This window comes from Pseudorca crassidens, chromosome 17 (genome assembly GCF_039906515.1).
Source record: "Pseudorca crassidens isolate mPseCra1 chromosome 17, mPseCra1.hap1, whole genome shotgun sequence".
NCBI classification, from domain to species: domain Eukaryota; kingdom Metazoa; phylum Chordata; class Mammalia; order Artiodactyla; family Delphinidae; genus Pseudorca; species Pseudorca crassidens.
Genome location: NC_090312.1, coordinates 46,036,233 through 46,059,112, shown reverse-complemented (window position 1 = coordinate 46,059,112; position 22,880 = coordinate 46,036,233). Strand labels below are relative to the sequence as shown.

Below are 22,880 nucleotides of genomic sequence, written 5' to 3'. Positions count from 1 at the left end.
CAATTCAATTTCCTTAAACAGGGTGTTGGCTCAGCTCAGCCCTTACTTTGAAAGAAGAAGTCACATTTTACTTTTAAAGAAGAATTCAACTGATTAGAAACTAGGCTTCTTGTGGTCTATCTTTAAAGTGCTTTACAAGTCAGACTCAGGCTAATGGCATTATTGTTTCACTGCTATGAACTAGCTATTTTTTTCATGTAGAGTTTCCAATGTTGTGGAGTTTTGAAGAAAATCTGTTTTCCCTTTATAATGGGAGTTCTAGAAGCAGTTTGAATAAAATGTGCTAGAAACCCTCAAAAGATGGATAGAGATTATTTACACAGTTCAGAAATACTGCTCATTCTCCCAGCTGCTAATAGAAAGGGAAGACAAAACTCTCAGAAAAGAGAGAGCTTAGAGAGCTGCAAAGAGCCCTGGAAGAGTGTCTGCAAGTCCTGATACTTCAACCTTTTCAGCCACTCACCAACTAAACATAAGATATTTAATCTCACTGGGTCTCAATTTCTGCCTTCATTTATTCAAAGCCACACTTAAGTATTGAGCACCATCTATGTCTCAGGTAATTTGGCAATTAAAAAAAAAAACAGATGAAAATACCTGCCTTCATGGAGCTATGTTCTAGTCAAAAGAGATGCAAGAAAGAAACATGCAAAACAGGTGGGAGGTAGTATTAGTGCTAAGGAGAAAAATATAGCAGATAAAGCAGGCAGGGTGCATTGCGGCATTCAGCTGAAATGCTGCCAAGTATCCTTGTGGTCTTCATATCTTGATGATACTTATGTCATAGTTCAAAGATGATCATGATTCTTACTCTAAAAATTTTCTATAAAATCCCCGAATGTGTTTTTTTAAAAGTTAGTTTGAATTCTTTCTTGTGGTGCTACAGGTCGTGCTTTCAATAATGATTGAAACTCCCCCTATCTTTTTTTTTTTTTTCTTTTGGGTCTATACTCTGCTTGACTTTTGGGTTAGTCTTTCTTTTATCATTATAGGAAGTCCAGTTTGCCCCAATATACTGATTTTTTGGGTTATATTTGCCACAGAATGCACAGCATTAAAATAGTCTTGATATTTAACTTCCTAAAACAAAAGTAATACTTAGAAAATTTTTGCACTCACAAAATGGTATCAAATGGAATAACGGCATCCACCATACACTGAGAGCCAGGCACAATGCTAGGAACTCTTTGTTCATTTTCAAGGAAGTTATAATTATCACTCTCATATGGTTAATAAAATTTATGATTCAGAAAGGTTAAGTCATTTGCCAAGGTCAACCAGTGAATACATGTATAAAATGAGGTCTCTCTCTTTTTTTTTTTTTTTTTTTTTTTGCGGTACGCGGGCCTCTCACTGTTGTGGCCCCTCTCGTTGCGGAGCACAGGCTCCGGACGCGCAGGCTCAGCGGCCGTGGCTCACGGGCCTAGCCGCTCCGCGGCATGTGGGATCTTTCCGGACTGGGGCACGAACCCGTGTCCCCTGCATCGGCAGGCGGACTCTTAACCACTGCACCACCAGGGAAGCCCTGAGGTCTCTTTTGAGGTTGTTTTCAGCTGTATTGTCTTATTATTCTATACACTTAGTGTGAAATTCACCAGGGTGTGTTGTTCAATTTATAGTTCCTAAAAACAAAAATTGGATTGCCTAAAGGTGGCAGGTTTGAACAATACATGAATTGTTCCCACTCTCCATTTGTTTAGATATCCATTCTTTTGACAAATATTTACCATTCATCTTCTTGTGTCTATGGTGGTCCTGAGGACACAGATGTGAAAAAAAAGTAAGGTCTTTGTCTTCATTTGGGAATTAAATTAAATGTTAATATATGTAAGCTAGAGTTGCTATGGTGGTCTAACTAGCAACAATGATAAAATGGAAGGAGATTCTTTAGAGAATACAGATTCTATTCTTTTTTTCTTTGCTAATTTGACTAATGAAACTGGAAATTTTCACTCACTTCTAATGACATGATAAAAATAGATTAATGTCCTATAATTTATGGTGAATGCATTTGGCCTAGGACTAATGAAGTGCTGGTATATCAACAATTTTCAAAGATGCACTTTATTATAACTCTTGAGGGTGGAGACCTTTGTCTTGTTCCTAGTGCCTGGCACTTAGTAAACCATCGAATGTCAGTTTGAGTGAAATGGGATGTAAGCCATTTTCAAAGTCCAACTTAGTCAAACACAGAGCTATCATGATAGGTTTAAAATCTCCAAAGAAACAAATAGCCATTATCTCTAATTGTGTACAGCATTGTTGACATGCATCATAAAGTCCAATGGTAGTACAGCAATGTTCACCTTAAGTGGTTCACACGTGTAGCTGCCCAGGACAAAGGTGTGGTCTGCCATAGCTTTTTATTTGACCATAAACAATTGACAGTAAATAAAGGCAACTCTAAGCAGAGTTGGGTAGTCTGTAAATTGTTATTGCATCCCTAGTCTCTCCTTTTCATACTTTTACTGTCCTTTTGGATGACCCCCTAACCCAATCACCCCCCTCCCTTCCTCCTTCCCTCCCTCCCTTCATGCCTTCCTTCTTTTCTGTTTAACAAATAGTTATTGTACCTGCTAGTAGTAGACTAGCACTCTGCTAGATGCTGATAATACAAAAAGGAATGAAAACATCATGTGTCCCAACTCTCAGGTTTAGTGGAAAAAGGTAATCAAATATACAAATACATGTAAAATTATAATTGTGAAAAGTGTCATGAAGAAGAATTATATTGTGTTATGAGGAGTTGTAGTCAGAGAAATCAGGGAAGGTAGACCTGAGAAGTGCAACTGAGATAAGATCTGAAGGATGGGAGTTATGCAGAGGAACACAAGAGGAAAAGCATATGCAACAACTTTCCCAATCTCTTCCTCCTTGGGCATTCTGGGTCTCACTAAGTCTGGCAGAGAGAAAGGATCTGACATTGTTTGTACTGTTTGTCAGCATCAAGCCTGTCCTTTCCCTGTCCCATCCACTGGAAATGCGCTCTTCCTCCATCAAGTAGGTAACGCCTCCTGTTTTCTAAGCCTGGCTTTGCTATAAAAACAGGGCCTTCTTATACTTGTTTATTGTATCCTGTCCTGGCACACAGACACCTAGTGAATTCCTTCTCTCTACACTACTTTCATTCCTCCTTTGCCTCTGCTTTTATGCCCAAGCCTGCATTAAGCCTCTTGAACCCCTACTGGAACTTCTGCTTCTTCCTCTAGCTGTCAGATGTCTAGAAGAGCCCCAACCCTCTTCTCTGACTTGCCAACTGAGCACATAATCTCTCTGTGCCTCCCTTGATTTATCTCATGTATAGTGTCTTAACCATGTTGGTTACTCAGAAAATTTTAGCCTCTACCCCAACTCAAACATCCAAATGCTTAGTTTTTCCAAACACTTGAAAGTTTTACATTTTACTTGAATGAGTTTTGTGTTGCAATTCCCCTTTTCCAAGATTTGAAACTCTTATCCTTGCTTCTTTAGTCTTTCCTTTAGAAGCTTCTGACAGGATGCTAAAAGGTAATGCCTTGTTAATGCTTCTGCTGTGAATGCCAGAGATTCCTTGTAATACTGTTGAGTAGGAAGTGCCAATTTCATGACACTGGGATTAATTTTGGGTTCTAAGGGAACAGGTCTTAGGGGTCACAGGGATTCTCTAGAGATTAGATGGACCTTGAAACTATTTCCAATGAAACTATAATTGTTTTGAGAAATCTGACTTGATGTATTGGGTTGGCCAAACAGCTCTTTCATTTTTGTTTCTGTAAGATGACTCTAGTAGCACTTAGTTGTCTTTAACTTCATTCAAGACAACTTTGTTAGACTGTATTGTGACAGCTGTAATATCAGCGTGCATTAAAAAAAAAAAACTTATCAAAATTGGTGATTTTTTACCCTCAGAATGGGAGAAAATATTTGCAAACGAATCAATGGACAAAAGATTAATCTCCAAAATATATAAACAGCTCATGCAGCTCAATATTAAAGAAACAAATAACCCTATCAAAAAATGGGCAGAGGGTCTTCCTTGGTGGTGCAGTGGTTGAGAGTCCCCCTGCCGATGCAGGGGACACGGGTTCGTGCCCCGGTCCGGGAAGATCCCACATGCTGCGGAGCGGCTAGGCCCGTGAGCCATGGCCGCTGAGCCTGCGCGTCCGGAGCCTGTGCTCCACAACGAGAGGGGCCACAACAGTGAGAGGCCCGCGTACTGCACACACACACACAAAGTTCCTGAAAAATTAAATAATAGTTTTGAAATTACCCGAGAATAAGCATGTAGAAAACAAACTATGATTGCTAGGGTGGAGGGGGGGAGGGATAAATTGGGAGATTAGGATTGACATATACACGCTACTATATATAAAATAGATAACTAATAAGGACCTGCTGTATAGCACAGGGAACTCTACTCAATACTCTGTAATGGCCTATATGGGAAAAGAATCTAAAGAAGAGTGTATGTATGTATATGTATAACATTCACTTTGCTGTACACATGCAACTAACACAACACTAAATCAACTAAACTCCAATAAAAATTTTTAAAAAATTGTCCATTAAAAAAAAAAGAATTAGTAGAATGAGCCTTAATGCTGCCCTGTCCCACATACCTTGGCCATATACATAACTAATTAAAAAATGTAAATGTCTTATTTTTCTTTTATTAATTTGATTCAATTATTTTATTAAGTAGTTTACAGAATGTGACACTATGTTATGTACTATTTAGGTACAGTGAATGGAAATATTCCCTGTCTTTTAAGGAATTTAAGGATTAATATTTCAAATACCAGCTCAAACATATTTGTACATGTTACAGGTGAATGATTTAACAGTTTGTTCCAAAATGGTATCACCAAGCCATAGTTTAGTTTAGAAAGACTTCCCGATAAAAATGGACATTTGAGCTGGTATTTTTTTACATAAAAAAAAAATTTATCCAAGTTAGTCATGGAAATCATTTTAAAAGTCAAAAAAGTAATTGAAAGATATAATAAATAGCATAGAGTTTTCTAGTGATAATTAATAGCTACAAGCACAGCATAATTAAATGTTAGGTTACCTGGTCCAAGTTCTAGGCATACATATGATAGGTATCACATTGAATTGATTATAGGGGTTATTGAGAATGAGCAGATGGTTAGAATAAAGAAGGCATGCAGCCCATTAGAAGGAAGTGAATCCAGCTGGGTAGATTGGCACTGACTGAGCTCAATAGATACTTGATTTTGAAAAAAGACAAATGGTGTGGAGCCATAATGAGTATCTTCACAGTTTGAACCATTAGCTTATTAAAGAAATGATCTAAGCAGACAGCATTCAACTAACATTTATTGAACAGCTATTGTATTCCAGACACTGTTTTTTGAATGCTGGATGAATTACAGATACCCTATCATTGCAAAATTTCCAACTTTATAGTAAAGGTAAGATATATACATGAGTCACTGTAATACACAGCAGAAGATAATAATTGGCCATAGAAAGTACACAGTGTTATGCAACTACAAAAGGAAGATGGCTTCCTGGAGAAGGTGATATATTCCAAGGGGGAGCATTAAACACAGAAATCCATTATAATATTTGGAGAACCAAGGTATAGTGATAGTTTAATGGAAAGAGAATCCTGACCACATTATCACTGTAGAAATAATAAAAAAAAATTCCAGCAAAATTAACTGATTAACAGAAAGTCATTATTCCTGTGGCCAACAGAATAACAGAGATAATTTTCTCTTTCCTGAAAATATCATTCATAAGTGGCTGTGAATTTAGAAATCTTTGAAAAAAGGAGTTAGAAATCATTAAGAAAACAGGTTTAAAAATTGAAGACTGAGTCAAAGTGTCAACATATATACTATATGAAGCATTCCTAGCATCATGTATGTCTAACATCTTGTTCCATGGTCTTCTCCTGAGTCTAAAAGATTATAGTTAGTGTTTCATAATATCCATTATTTGCCAGGTACTTCATTATATTGTCTCTAATCCTTAAGGCAGCCCTGAGAAGTTGATGCTAGTATCTCCATTTTAAAGAAAAGAAAGGGAGACAGGAATTTGAATGACTTTCTTAGGATCCCATAGTGAGTATATTGCATAGCAGATGGTCTCCAAAGCCTGTGCTTTTGCCTACTGCAAAATACTGACTAAATGGTGTAACCCACAGAACAAGAATATTTAAAATGAGAAATCCATATATTGCATACAATTCTATTGTGTGTGTGTAATGGGTGTATGTATGTATGAATGAATGTATATATTATGTCCATATATATGATCATTCTGAGCAACAATAAATTCTTTTTAAAAACAGTTTAAAGTAAATAGTGTAATGTAGAAATTAAGAGTATAGGCCATTGAGTGAAGCTATGTTATTTCACCATAAATCACAGCCTGTACCTCAGATCCCTTTTCTGTAAATTAAGGGTAACTTGAAGTCCACCTGAGGCAATGTACAAGGTTGCATGGCACAGTATTTGGCATATATTAAATTCTATTTAAATGTTAGTCATTAGTATTAATAAGTTAATCAGTACTTTTTCTTCTCAAACTTCTTATCCTCTTCTCTCTTTATCCAAAGATTGCTACACATTAAATCTAGAGTCTATAACCCAAAGGCATCAATGGACACTGACATGCTTACCTCATATCCAAAATGTAAGAGGAAACACACACGTCCATTTCAAGGCAGGCTACAGACAGGTTATAACTTAGAGGTATGAGTAGGCCAATGCAATTAAATAAATCAAATCAAATTTAGGACGAGTTGGGATACACAGACACTATTTGGGACAAGCATACAAAGATGTGGAAAAGGCCACAGGGAGACAAGAAACATTTAGGACATACTAAGTAGGGAAATTCCTCATGGACTGATTATTTGGGCAACTCTTTATATATAATCCAGTAGGACAGGTAAAAGGAATTTAAATGATAAAATAGCCCGTTCTTTACATTCTTAAGTTAGGTAATGCCATAGGCAGGCAGTAATGAGGATTAGTGTTAGGGTAATTGCAATGAGAGTTGAATAAATATAAATATAAATAAAATATAAATAAATATAAATAAATATAAATAAATATAAATAAGCTGTACTATATTTTATTTTAAACAAAATACAAACCCTCCAGCTCCCTCCTAATTTTCTAGTGTCCCTTCATAACAAAAGTTCTTTAAGAATTGTATTTTAGTCATTGTCTTCACTTTCTCACATTTTCTCCACAGCATACTTCAGTTTCCTCCTCAGCACTTCACCCCTGTTATCAAGGTCACCAATAACTTTCATGTTGCTAAGTCCAGTGGTTACTTGTATGCTTTTATTTTACTTAACCTTCCTTTGGGATTTGACTCGAATCTTCCTCCTTAAAATAGGGGTGTGTTGGGAACCCCTGGATTAGAGGATCTAGAGGATCTTTCTAACTCCTTTCATGTATCCTTCCTATGTCTGACCAATCTGATGTTAGTAGGTACATAGGGCAGATCTTCCCTACCCTACCATATCATGTCAATAGTTTCTCTTATGAACTTTGTGATCACAGAGTGATGTTAAAGGCCACCCTCCCACCCCACCCCCATCCATGTATTATAGAAATCTTATTGGCCTAAGTGAAAAAGCTCATTTGGGATTAGTATGACAGAAGGACCTCAGATCTTCAGCTAATTTCTGATTTCAGGAAATTAGCCCCTTTGCTGAATTTTTAATGTTAGGATACTCCTGAGTTGCTCAAGTGACTTATGAATGGATCATTAATTGTGTTTTTGAGAACCCGTGAAATGGTTTGTAATACAATTTTAATGAAGTTAAGTACTTTAATTGAGAATTAAATTGTGCTTAAATTAACATAAACTGTTTGAACATGAACTCAAATGACCTTTATTTATATAGATAATCTTAGGTACATGTGAAATAATTAAGATTATTTGATTTTTTTAGGTTGTATGTATCTCAACGAAGGGGCTTAATTATTTCTTTTTTCTCATGTAAAGTGGATAATGTACGAGTTCATTAAATCTCTATATGTTTGCAGTTGACAGCACTAAATCTGGGAAACAACCTTTTGGAAGAAGTTCCAGAAGAGATGAAATACCTTACATCCTTGAAGAAGCTCCATTTATTTGGAAATAAGATTCATAGATTTGCATCTGGAGTATGTGGTGAGTCAAAGACGAGCATAATTATAGTGTCAAACTTAATTTCCTTATATTGAACAATTTGAAAGTAAAGGGAAAAAGGAATTTCATGTTTTAATCTTTTTTGGTTGGAGATATTTACACTTGAAATTAGGGAATTTGGGGAACAACTTTTTTCCCGACTACCGTATTATATATTTCTTTACATATAGATCTAAGAAAATAAATAAGCATTAGTGTTAGTAAATTTTCCCCTTTTCAGAATCAGTGTACATTTAGACTCTCAAATCTGGGCACCCTTTCTCTGGCCCAGAGAGAAAACTAGTTGAAAATCAAATCAAGAAAAGCTCTGCACAGCTCTCCTTGTTCTTTACACTTTTTACACTGTCTCAAACACTAAGTCACAATCTTTGCTCAGGATGTTAAGCATAAATCAACTTGGGGAGAATTTTAAAGAAAAGATATGAGATTCAATAAATGGCATTTTTTATTTTTTTCTTTGTGTTTCCCTTAAACTAATAATTTCTCCATTTAATATGACATTTTTCCTATTTAATATGGGTAAAGTATGCTTAAGGACAGAACACATGACAGAGATCCAGATAATTTTTATAGGTTCATTAACTCATGTAAGGCATTTTACTACTTTGTGTCCCCAATAGTAAAATTAGAACTATATAATAGAATTTATAAAGTTCTGTGAACTTTTGAGGCATGGGTGCTATATATTATCATTGTTATCATTGAGCAGCATTTAGTAAGGGTATTATTTCATGGGCCCTCGGTTAGAGGTATATAGGAAAGAGCACAGGTAGATTCTGGTACTATCTCTTTAAAGTACTTTAAAATATTAGCTCATGTATCTTGCAGAAATATTTTTCCACAAAAAATGAAACTCAAGTGCATAGTCCCCTAGTACGTCGACTTTGTCTTGAGCTCCCTGCAGAAGCTGGTGACCCAAGAGGACCTGCTCCCCACTAAATACAGCAAGAGAATTCCCCAGCTCCTTCCAGTCTCCGGTGAAGATCAGCAAGTAGCTGTTTCACGCACCAGCGCCCATCTACTTCTTCCACTTCAAGGAGACTCTGGCTCTGGAATAGAGTTGAACACACTCTACGTCCACTTCACCCTCTTCGCCAGGGAGTTGTGGGCCGTGGTGCATTGGCTGGTTTCCCATGCGGTTTTCCTGTTTGGTGGATGAGTTCGGCTTGTCAGGAAGACCCTTTGGTCGTCATTCATGCATTTCACAAACATTTGTGGGACTACGGTTCTGAGTTTCAAAAACAAAACTAAAACCCTGGGTTCCAGTGCCTTTTATAATAGTTTCTGGTTCCAGTTTGTGGTGAGTTTGGCCCTCTATCCTCAGGTGCCAAGACTTAGCTTTCTAACTGGGATAAATTATGCCTTTTTGATTAAGCTAATCTGAGAGGGTATCAGTTACCAGCAACCCAAAGAGCCTTGGCCAAGGCAAGAAACCAGAAGGAAAACAAAGGTGTACAGAAAAGTGACTAAAAATTATTTTCTAACGGATATCTAAAGTGACTAAAATTGTTTTCTAACAGATGGCTTACAAAATTTGATCCTGCTTAATCTGAACAACAATCAGCTTACATGGATTCCTCAAGAAATCAGCAGGTAATTTTGTTTCTAGTGAGAGCTGGTTACCACTACTCCCCACAATGCCCCCACCCCCAAACTGCCATTTCTCCCCATCCTGGTCATTTTAACATGGTATGCTTAGCCTCTAGTCCTTGTGGGATTTATACATAGCAAAGAGGCACCTGAAGGACTGAGGCAAGCTACTGATTTTAAGCAGACGATTCTTTAAACACTTCAGAGAAATGAGAAACAGCATGACTTGGTAGTCTAAGTATAAAAGTGAGGGTTTGAAACAAAGTTCTAAAGTTGATTGTGTTATTGATTTCCTAACTGGGGGGTTCTTGGAGCTTGCTCTGTTACAGAATTGGGGACATTAAACTTTACTGTAAAACATTTTCAGCTTGATGGAAAAGGTAATACGAAAGCAAAGACTTTAAAACCAACATGTCATTTTCATAAAAAAACACATTTTATTATCATTAACAAAAACAAAATGCTATTTTTCCTTATCCTGCACATTTGCACAGATGGGCTGCTGTTACAGTGACTTTCTGGAGCCAGCTGAGGGCCTTGTCCTTCTGCAGGCAAAACACCCTCTTGGGCTTTTCTTCTGACAGATGGAGACAGAACCCTATTCAGGTTTACTTTGGAGACTCTCTTTATTGCCTGTCAAACAGAAACAGATGTATTACAACATAAGAACATCTAGATTTTTAAAGGATACAAAACTATTAATAGTTCTCAACAAAGGGCTTTCTGCAACACCTAAAGTCTATTCCAATTTACTTGTCTATACCTCTAGCTAATGTATTTTTCCCCAGATAGATTTTTACAGAAAAAGTAATGTTTTAAATCAGAGCAACTAGAAAAAAATTTGAAGCTATCTAATTTATGAAGAAGAGGAATATTTATGGTAATGAAAATGCCAATAGTTGTCTGCTTACTTTTTCACTCATTCAGCTTATCAACTGATTTATGTGTTGGTCATGTAATGAAAAAAGGACACCTTGGAAGATCTGGTGAACTAGGTTCAGGTCATAACTTTGTGCAACTAGCCTTATGACCTTGGCCAAGTAATTTAACTGTCTTGGACCTTGGTTTTCTCATCTCTAAAGGAAGAATTGTGAGGAAATGAACTTTGAAATTCTTGCAGCTATAACATGTTATGATTTCACAATTTAGTAAACTTAGCTCTGTTTGGAGAACAAAGTACAATATTGTCTTTTGTTAAATGTATCCTTAACTATTTTAAGTGCTTTTTTATGTTATTGTAAATGGAATTTTGAAAACTTTTATTTTCAGTTGTTTGTGGCTACAATATAGACATAAAGTAGATTTTTTTAAGAGTGACTTTGTAGTCTGTGACCCTTCTTTTAGTTCTAGTAGGTTTGTTTGTTTGTTTGTTTTTGCAGTACCTCTCTTTAACATTTTGACTATCTTTTTAATTTTGAAATACTCTCCTCTCATACCTTTAGAAATTCCTTGTTAACCAGGTTCATCTATTTTTCTGCTCATGCCTTCTCTGGGTGCCTTTGGTTTTCATTTGTTTGTCAGATGTTCATATTTCTCAAGAATCTTTCCATCTGCTTCCTCTCTATCTCCTTCTGCTCTTTTGTAGTTGTTATTCTTTCTGTCAGTCTCATGTATTCACATGGCTTCCACGATAGAATTCATAGAATCTTCCCCCAAATCTCTTTTACTAGCACTGACTATTGTTGTAAGCAACAGTCCCCCATTTTAAACTGTCTAGAAATGTCACCTCATTATGTTACTAATTTAACTTCAACAGCTTAAGAGCATTATAAATCTTCATTCTTAGCTTTGCAAGAAGACACATCTGCATTTGAATCTTGACATGGTTTTCTGATGTTTAAGTTGGGCAAGTTATTCACTGACTCTGATCCTTTATTTTCCTCATTTCTGGATTAAGGGTGATAACTCCAGCCTTAGGGTTGTGCTGTAGATTAAATTTAATGCACAAGTACGTAGTTGGTGCTCAGTAGTGCTAATTTGTTCCTGCTTCTTTATTCAAAACACTAATATTTTCTCAGTTTGTTATGCCTTCCTGTTGCCCTAATTTTACAGGTTCTATTATTCAAGGCCAAGTTCAAAATGTTGTTTCTTCCGAAATGCTTCTGAGGGACCTCAGGTACTATATCTGCAATTACAGACTCAAATCTTAACCCTTTTCTCCTTGTTTGTTGGCATTTTCTATCCTCATTTTATGGCTCTATCTAATATCTCCTTCTAGACAATGATATACATAAAGGCAGAATTTGTGGCTGATCTGTCTTTGCATCTTCCGCAGCAACTAAGTGGTACAGGATGTATAATCTATATCTAAATCTATACCTGTCTATATCCATGTGTGTGTATATGTTCTCCTTTGTCCTCTGGCTTCCTCTTCAGCATAGCTACTGTATATGTACAAAGAATAAAGATAGAATTTTTTTTCTTAAATATAAGTTTTGATTAGATAAAATTTTAACTTTTAACATAAACCATCTGATTATAAAAATCTTTAAAAGTTAAATTACAACAAAGTTTTTTTATGCTCAAATGATTCATAGTAGTTGTGAACACTTGACTGAAGAAAAGCTCAGGTGAGCTACAAAAAATATGAATTGATACATGGCTCTGATAAGTGGGGTCTGTACAATGGACTTTCTTATTCTTGTGAATTTCATTCATACACTTTGTTTATTTTTTAGATTAAAAAGCCTTACATATCTGAGTATAAATCATAACCAGCTAGCCAGCATTCCTAGAGAACTTTGTTTCCTTAAGAATCTTTCTGAACTTCAACTTAACTACAATCAGCTCATTTGTATACCCAAAGAGATTAATTTCTTGAAGAAGCTCCAGAAGCTTCTTCTGGTCAGGAACAACATTGAATCTTTGCCAGAGGTAAGCAAAAGATGGACCCAAATTTTCTTTTGTTGGTGAAGAACTCATTACACCATGATAAGGAGCAGTTGTAGAATAGATTTGGGCATCTGAGTACAAGAGGTCATTTGCTTTCCCTCTGATTAGGTATAATCAGTTCCCAAATCCCTATGACAAAGGAAGGTTATAACTTGGATTTTTTCACAAAGCTAGGGATGCCAGATTTAGTAAATAAAAATACAGAATGCTTAAATCTGAATTTCAGATTACCGATGAAGAATTTCTTTTAGTATAAGTATGTTCCAAATATTGCATGGGACATACTTATATGTGTTAAAAATCTTATTTTTTTGTCTGAAATTTAAATTTAAGTGAGTGTCCTGTATTTTATCTGGCAACTCTATATACAGCACAAAATATTAGTACTTTTTGGTTTTCAAGTATGTGCTAGATATCTTCCATTTTTTCTTTACATCCACTTTCCATCCTTTTCCAACCTGCTCTGTGCCTGGGAGACTGACCCGTATGGGCATCAATGAGCTCCTTTGTCCTCAGGCTTCCTCTAGGATATGGCCAATGAGGGGCAGTAGCAGGAGGTGAAAGGGCAGGGGGATATTGAGTACCATATAGTTTTCCCCTGGTGTTCTCTCTAATAGGGTGCTGTGAGTTGCCTGCATGCTTTTCTGGAGGGTCATAGCAAATGTCAGGTGAATCTCAATCGACATTATTACATTCCCTTGACTCTTTAGGCCTGTGGTATTAAAGAACTCCCTGCTGTTGCTAGCTTTTGGGAACCTTGTGGTTTTAGGGAACTACCTTTCTTGGTTTAGGGAACCTCGTTGATTTCCCTGAACCCTGTCAAACTTTTATAAATAGTGGCTTTATTAAACTCTCCTCAAATTTCCCAGTTTAAGAGTACCGGTTCCTGTTAAGAACCTGTCAATGGGTTTACCTTCCTTACTTATGCAAATTAGAATTAATTTGATAGGAGGAAATGCATGTCATACAGTAACTTGAGGAATAAAAAAAGCAGATTAATTCCTACTGTTTCACTTTTCTCTCAAGAAGATATTCCCTTGGGACTTCTCTGGTGGTCCAGTGGTTAAGAATTCACCTTACAATGCAGGGGATGCGGGTTTGATCCCTGGTCGGGGAACTAAGATCCCACATGTTGTGGGGCAATTAAGCCTGTGTGCTGCAACTACTGAGCCCACGCGTCACAACTAGAGAGCCCGCCTACTGCAACTACTGAGCCCGTGTGCTCTGGAGACTGTGCGCCACAACTAGAGAGAAGCCCGTGTGCTGCAATGAAGAGCCTGCGCTGCAGCTAAGTCCCGATGCAGCCAAATAAATAATAAATGAATAATTTTTTTAAAAAAGAATATATTCCCTTTAAAAGTTCTGTGCACCCTGTAATGTGATATGTAAAAATATACCAAGGTATAGGCTATAAATAAGTATATTTCAAAATTTTTATTGTTATATTCCTTAAAAATTTGACTTACTATAAACAAGTAAGAAAATGTCTTGGAATTACAGATTAAACCTATTAAAAGCATGTCTCCCTCATTTGAGGGAAAAGCAATAACAGCAGCAATAGGATCATCATGAAGCATTACATTACTTAGTGTTCATAGCAACTTTATAATGTATCTCTTATTATGCCCATTTTAGAATAAAGATCAAAGAGGTTATGTGACTTGAACATAGTTTGCAAAAGTCAGAAAAAGAGCTCAGATCCATGTCTGTCTAACTTAAAAGTCTGTATTTCAAATCAATAGTCTTACCACAATTTTATAAACCCAAGGCATTTAGACTTTAAAAAATTTGAATGCTAGTAAGTCCTGTCCTGAATTATCATGTAAAGAATGCCTATAATCATTTATGTCCTTGTACATTTAATACGTTTCAGTCTATCATTGTTCTTTTTGGTCTGAATTATAAATGATAAGACATTACAGAAAATACTCATTTGTTTTGTTACTAAACATATTATGAATCATTTTCTGGTACATTATAAATTATGTATATGTCTGCACACATGCATATGAAGGTATATGCCCATCCAGTCACATCGGGCATGTGGCTAGACTAACAGATTTCCCTTATAAGGAAAAGGTTGTGTTAGCACAATGCCACACAAAAGGTAGATGTGAAATAAATACCAGTGGAATTGTTGATAGATATAGCTCTCTAAGATTACGTCTGTGTTCTGTCTCCCAAAGGTTCTTTCTGTTTTAATGATAGAAATGTCTACTAAGTGCTCACTTTGTATTAAGCCCTTTAGTAAGCACTTTTGATTAGTAATTTATTTAATGCATTCAGCATCCATATTGAAGATAGTGGCTTCCATTAACATTTCCATGTTACAAATGGAGAAACTAAAGTACAAAGATTAAGAAATTTGCCTATAGATATATAGTAAGTGTTGGAGGTGAATTTGAACCTACAGATATTTACTACAAATAGTCTAGTTCTTGGTCACCATGTATGTTGCCCTGGAGTGGTCAGAGGAAATGGAGAATTGAAAGAATCTGGTGATCCAGACCTAGTGATCTCCCTGGGGAGATATACTGAAGAATTGACCAGGTAATTAGGAAAGGTGGTCAACTTCATCAAGTTTAAACTTACAAGAAATGTTTGTGATTCTACATATTAGACTTTTAAAAAGCTCTCTCCCTCTTTTGTTTCCTGACACAGGAACTTTGTGATCTTTTCAACCTAAGAATCCTAGACATAGCTGGAAATGTTATTCAGATATTTCCACCAGGAGTAAGTAGAGTCAACTTGAAATATAATTGAAAAATAATTTTGTTTATGCTATTGGGAATAGGAAAAATAGGCAGCCAGTAAAACCTATAGTAATTGGAACCTTGAATTACACAGATAACTCAAAGATTTGCTTTGTTCTGGAATTTCAAGACCTGTTCTTTCCCATTCCTTCCTTTGTGTTCTGCTTGTGTTCTTCCTTTGTGCCTGCTGAACTTGTTTGAACTGAGTGAACTCTGATTGTTATCATAAATATTTTAATATACTAGCTATGGTTAAGTGTTTTTTTTAATCATATACTGTTTTTGGTCACCTCAGACTTTTTGAAAATATTACGTTCCAGAGCGTATTTTTATCCCTTGCAATTAATCCAAAAGAGACACCACTATTAGTTGTTTTTAAGCCATAAACAGTGAAAAATGCACTTTTTTTCATTTGGAGATGAATTTTGACTTTGCTTTATTTCAAATAACTGAGAAGCAGTTGGTCTTAGCAACTTTTAACTTCTGGGAAAGAAAAGGCAGTTTTTCATGTTGGCATGAGCATGTTTCCACTGCAAGGTAATAATTAGAAGCCCATCAATCCACAAGGTATTCAATAAATAGTTGTCAGTCCATTAATTACTTTTTCTGATTGATCAACACAAAATTGAGATTTCAGTCCTTTTTACCCACTGAGCAATATTTTACACTGAAGATGACTCAAATAGGAAAAATGAGTGTAATTTCTGTGTTTTAGAAAAAATGTAGAGTTTTTTTTATGGTAAATTATACATAACATAAAGTTTACCATTTTAACCATTTTTAAGTGTACAGATCTGTGGCACTATGTATATTCATGTTGTTGCATAACCATCATCACCACCTGTCTCCAGAAGTTTTCTATCTTTTCAACTGAAACTGGACCTATTAAACACTATAACTTCCCATGCCTCCCTCCCTCTAACACCTGGCAACCACCATTCTACTTCTTGTCTCTAAGAATTTGAGCACTCTAGGAATCTCATATGAATAGGATCATACAATATTTGTCCTTTTGTGACTGGCATATTTCACATAGTATAATGCCTTCAAAATCTGTATATGTTATAGCCTGTGTCAGATTTCCCTCTTTTTATGGCTGAATAATATTCCATTGTATGTATATGACACATTTTGTATATTCATTCATCTGCCCATGGACAATTGGGTTGCTTCCTCCTTTTGGCTATTGAGAATAATGCTGCTGTGAACATGGGGTACAAATATCTGTTCAAGTCCCTACTTTCACTTTTGGGTATATACCAAGCAGTGGAATTGCTGAGTCATATGGTAATTCCATGTTTTAGTTTTTTTTAAGGAATTGCCAAACTGTTTTCCAAAAGTACAGTTTTGAATGTTTAATAAGCACTGGATGTTGTTAATGTTGACCTGGTAAATGATGCAAGATTTTTTTCATCCTGCTACAAGATATTATTCATGTCTTAGTTCTCTTTTTCTGCCCTATGATGCCTTCTCTGATTGCCAAAGCAGCCTTCTGATGCTAATTCTTCTCTGGTACCATTATAATTTGTACATACCACAAAGTAGAGTAATTCTTTTTAAGTCTGTCTTCCCATTAGACTGTAATCTTACAGAGGAAAGGAGTACTCTTTTTAACCTTTATACCTGCAGTGTCTTAAATTTCAATTGAATAAATGTTAAACAAATAAATAAAAATAATGTTCTTAAACTACATTCAGTATTTGCCTTCGTAGTATCGTGAATTCACAGTTTCTTCTACAGTGATTCTGTACTTACAATTTTGATAAAACACCATTATTTAGATCCCATTAATTTAGAGTAATTTTGGCAGAATCTGAATTAGTATCACCTTTGTAACATCTATTTCAGAATTTTCTGAAAACTCTGAAGTAAGATATTCTGTGAATTCATCTGAGCTTTGGTCCAACTGGTTCAAGTTAATAAAATTTCCACATTTTATTAGATGGGACAACTAATGGGGAAATGATGAACACAGAGGATAAATGACTGACTCTAGGTTATGCCATGATTATCAGTGAAAGAGAGTAAGTTTCAAAATAATGGTAGTGCACTTTAAAAACAATTAGACCATCCTTTTCAGGAAGCAACATAGTATAGAAATGAAGAACATGGACTTTGGGGTCATATACACATGAGTTTAAAGTTCTAATTTTCTATTTACTAACTTTGTAATCTCTAACAAGTGGCTTAACTTCTCTGAGTTGCTGTTTTATTTGTCAAATGGGTATATTAATACCACTAACTTTAGGAAGGTTGTTAAGTTACATAATGATTTAAAGCATTTTGTACACAGTCGGCATTCAAGGAATGGAAGCTCTAATGATTATATGTTGTATGTACAATATATACCAATAGTGAAATACTACTAATATGTATAATTATAGTGATCATCCACTGTCTACTAGCATTAATAGGAAGAATTAACCTTGTGAGGTGCATGTTCTAAAAACTTATTTTTATTATAAAATTTTTCAAACATACATAAAAACAGAGAGAAAAGCAAAAGGCAATTCCATATACCTATTGCCCTGAAGTGTAGTATTAACCCAAAGATTTGAAAATGTGCTCTGTAGAAGTTTCTTTAAGTGGCTTATTGTTTACAGCTATTGCTTTTTGTTTTTCTTTTTCTTTTTTTAAATAGGGCTTTATTTAAGTCTGTTGCTATTTTATGACCTGAAACTTGGTGTGCTATTTGGAAAATGCAGTTGTTTCACAGAAGTTTAGTTTTTATTCATATGGCTTTTAAATATTTGAAACTGAATTTTCACCAGGATTTTTATATAAGAGTATACATTAAATGGAGATCTGCAGTAAGACAATGGGACTGTTATAATTATTTGTTCATATGTGTTGAATAAAAAGAATTTCTAGATTATTAAGAAAAATGCCATCATGATCAGATAGTGAGTTAGCTGTATTAGAAGTGCATTGGTCCTTTTATTACCATGTAGTCAGATCTAGTACATTGAGACTTTAATTTCTTTCCTTATCTCTTTTTTTCTCTTCTTGATTTAAACTTAAAACTTTTTTTGAAAGTTGTACAAATTATACATTCTTCTTAAAGTTTCAAACAACAAAGAAATACAGAATAATAATAAAAGTATCCATTCCAGGATGTCTACATGTGTGTTCTTTAGAAAAGTCTGTTAAAGCATATATATATTTTTTAAAGAATTTTAAGGGAGTTTATTGCCAGAAAGTGCCAGCATCTGAAAAGAGAACCATAAATGCTCCTAAGCAAAGGTAATCACCATCCTTTCAAAATATGCCAACAGGCAGAGAGGTGCCAAAGCAATGTAGTTCCAGAAAGGGAGTCTTCCTCCTGCTTCCTTGAGGTGTGGCAGGAAGGTCCTCAAAATCAGGCTGTCCCCTAAGGACTTCATTCTAATACAGAGCAGGAAGTCACTTCACCTCTCCATGGCCCTTCTCCTTCTTTATCTTTCAAATGGAAGATCTTTTGGTGATAATGATATTGTTTATCCTTTCCTGTGTATTGTGAGCTTGTTGGGATGATCACATTCATCATTTAGCTGGACCATTTACCATTTGCTGGACCATGAGGAGCCACATTTGAAACCCACCAAGAGGAATTCACAGCCCATGGAGATCTTAAACTCAGAGCACAATTCAGAAACTGGACATGATTTTGGTGTCTTTCTTTGAGAAGAGGATGATACATTTTCAGTTGGGCATAGGTATTTGAATGAGATTACATGTGCCATTTTTGGAATTAGATATATGGAAAAAAGAAAGTGTGTGGATGTGGGCACTGAAGAAGGTGGTTAATAATGAATAATACGTTTTTCACGTTATGGTATGTCTGGATTGGTTTCATGATACTTAATTTCCCAGTATAAATTTTCTTATTTATTTATTTATTTATGGCTGTGTTGGGTCTTAGTTGTGGCACACGGGATCTTTCGTTGTGACACATGGGATCTTTCATTGCAGCACACAGGCTCCTCTCTAGTTGTGGTGCGTGGGCTTCTCTCCAGTTGTGGAATGTGGGCTTCTCTCTAGTTATAGTGTGCAGGCTCTCTAGTTGTAGTGTGCAGGCACCAGAGCACATGAGCCCTGTAGTAGCAGCACGTGGGCTCTCTAGCTGTGGCATGCAGACTCAGTAGTTGTGGCACTCAGTCTTAGTTCCCCGACCAGGAACTGAACCCGTGTCCCCTGTATTGGATGGCAGATTCTGAACCACTGGACCACCAAGGAAGTCCCTGAATTTTCTTTTTAAAGAAGTACCATCCAAGTATGTAAAAGGTGTCATTGGTAGTAGAAAGATCAGTAGAGAGAAAACAAAACTCTGGGGCTGATTTCTTGATTTGATATACCATTGCACAATTTGAGGAAATTTTCAGTGCCTCAGATAAAATTATTTGATATCCAATTCCTATCTAAGACATGTCAAACTTATTCATTTTAATAGTTTACAAAGTGTCCTGTGCTTCTTGGATGAATAGGGATTGTTAAGATTTTTTTTTAAATAAATTTTTTTTTCTCCCATTTAGTTCTCTTGTCTTCAAATAACCTGTGTAAATAACATTTTTCTGATCATAGAAGTAATTAATTCATTGTAGAAAATCCAGAAAATAAACAAGGATAGAAAGAGCCAAATATAAGGTAGCTTTAGGTTTGTCTCCCAAAGAGTATTTATTGCTGGTTTTTTTTCCTCAAGTATCTTATTTTTATATGTGCACTTAAAAAATTGAAAGCATATTTCATAAGAAATATGTATCTTGTTTTTTCTTTTAACGTTATATATTGAGCACTTTCCTTAAATGAAAGTTCTTAAAATATGTGACTTTTAATGACTGGGTGCCCTTTTACCTTTTCTAATCATATGTTCACTTTTTCTTACATTTTTTATTATATTGATGGAATTGGATGTGGATTTTGAATGAACAAGCCTTTGAGGAAAAGGATGATCTGAAACAAAATGTCTTTTATTTGTATCTCTTTTGGGGGGAGTAACAATTTTGAGACATGGCCTGTGATGGATAGTGAACCATAAGGAAACATTGCCAGTTGCTCAGATAGGGGGAAATAGTGATGCTTGGTTTACGAGTTTCCTAGTTCTGCTGTGATGAAGTACCACAAACTGGGCATTAAAATAACATGTCTTTGTTTTCTTATAAGAACACCAGCCCTAGGATTAGGGCCCACCCTAATCTAGTATACTCTCATTTTAACAAATTACATCTGTAAAACCTCTTTCTAAATAAGGTCACATTCTGAAGTTCTAGGTGGACATACATTTTGGGGGTATGTCTCATTATATTTGGGTAGAACAACTCATTATATCTGGGTAAAACAATGAGTTTTAGTATTCTATCTAGCACCTGTATGTGTGAGAGATATAACTCTCCTAAGTGAGGCTTATATGACAATTCAGTTCAACCAAGCTAAACTCTCTTCTGTGATTTGGTCATGAAGATTTGAAGAATTTCTATCCTCAGGAATTTCTGAGGAGACAAGTAAACAAATATGAATGTTGTCCTGTAAGAACTTTGGATTTCATGTTTGAAGTGGGCCTTAGAGAGATCATAAGAAAAATATAAAGACAGAAATATAAAAGTAGAAAAATTAAAGAAAGTGGCATTAATTATCTTGGAAAGAGAAGGGAGGTAGGTAGGTGCTAATTTCATTGTTGAGTTCATTATATGAAGGGAGACAGCAACCAGCTGCCTTAATAACTTTTTTTTTAACTTTTAATGATGGAGAAAAAAAAACCCACACTGTGATTTGCTGCAGAAGGGCTTTGGATTAAGATATTATAGAGGGATTTCTAGGAGGAAAGGGTTACCAACCTCTTTCTAGATTCTAAAAGAAAGAATAGAAAACTCAGTCTGAAGTAGTTATGATTCAGCCATTTCAACAGGGAGAAAAGTAAGTCACTGAGTTTTTTAGTTACCTTGAAGCAATTTTATATATATATATATTTATCTTTAAGAAAGATTTTTCTCTGGCTCCTGTTTCCCTCAGGAGACTGGTTATTTCTCAAACTGCAGTCATTTGAAAAAAAGTTGACCTGACAAAAGTGAGAAAAAGTTTTAATGGTCATCATCAGGTGGTATATGATGTTTATTTTTGATGTGAAGTATAGAACAAAATATTATAACAGACAAAACAGACTTTAAAATAAAGACTATTACAAGAGACAAAGAAGGACACTACATAATGATCAAGGGATCAATCCAAGAAGAAGATATAACAATTGTAAATATTTATGCACCCAATATAGGAGCATCTCAATATATAAGGCAAATACTAACAGCCATAAAATGGGAAATCAACAGCAACACAATCATAGTAGGGGAGTTTAACATCCCACTTTCACCAGTGGACAGATCATCCAAAATGAAAATAAATAAGAAAGCACAAGCTTTAAATGACACATTAAACAAGATGCACTTACTCGATATTTATAGGACATTCCATACAAAAACAACAGAATACACTTTCTTCTCAATTGCTCATGGAACATTCTCCAGGATAGATCATATCTTGGGTCACAAATCAAGCATTGGTAAATTTAAGAAAGTTGAAATCATTATCAACTATCTTTTCTGACCACAAGGCTATGAGACTACATATCAATTACAGGAAAAAACTGTAAAAAATACAAGCACATGTAGTCTAAACAATACATTACTAAATAAGCAAGAGCTCACTGAAGAAATCAAAGAAGAAATCAAAAAATACCTAAAAACAAATGACAATGAAAATACAACAACCCAAAACCCATGGGATGGAGCAAAAGCAGTTCTAAGGGAGAATTTTATAACAATACAATCCTACTTCAAGAAACATGAAACATCTGAAATAAACAACCTAACCTCACACCTATAGCAGTTAGAGAAAGAAGAACAAAAACCCCCCAAAGTTAGGAGAAGGAAAGAAATCATTATGATCAGATCAGATATAAATGAAAAAGAAATGAAGGAAGTGATAGCAACAATCAATAAAACTAAAAACTGGTTCTTTGAGAAGACAAACAAAATTGATAAACCATTAGCTAGCCTCATCAAGAAATAAAGAGAGAAGACTAAAATCAATAGGATTAGAAACGCAAAAGGAGAAGTAACAACTGACACGGCAGAAATACAAAGGATCATGAGAGATTACTGCAAGCAACTCTATGCCAATAAAATGGACAACCTGGAACAAATGGACAAATTCTTAGAAAAGCACAACCTCCCAAGACTGAATCAGGAAGAAATAGAAAATATAAACAGACCAATCACAAGCACTGATATTGAAACTGTGATTAGAAATCTTTCAGCAAACAAAAGCCCAGGACCAGATGGCTTCACAGGTGAATTCTATCAAACATTTAGAGAAGAGTTAACACCTATTCTTCTCAAACTCTTCCAAAATATGGCAGAGGGAGGAACACATCCAAACTCATTCTAAGAGGCCACCATCACCCTGATACCAAAACCAGACAAAGATGTCACAAAAAAAGAACACTACAGGCCCATA

General features: G+C 35.4%; 1 protein-coding gene across 3 annotated transcripts in view; it reads left to right on the top strand.

Annotated features, from left to right (window-relative positions):
* Positions 1-22,880, top strand: part of LRRC69 (leucine rich repeat containing 69) — an 89,266-nt gene that overhangs the window by 4,610 nt on the left and 61,776 nt on the right. Inside the window, exons 2-5 of one of the 3 annotated variants that reach the window (XM_067711799.1) lie at positions 8,016-8,142; positions 9,681-9,753; positions 12,429-12,624; positions 15,304-15,375. The exons of 1 other annotated variant lie outside the window; for it this stretch is intronic. In XM_067711799.1, coding sequence (XP_067567900.1) covers positions 8,016-8,142; positions 9,681-9,753; positions 12,429-12,624; positions 15,304-15,375 — 468 coding nt within the window. Of the gene's footprint in view, positions 1-7,877; positions 9,754-11,802; positions 11,867-12,428; positions 18,469-22,880 lie in introns of those variants that run through there. One more of the 3 variants, XR_010936292.1, reaches the window with a different exon arrangement.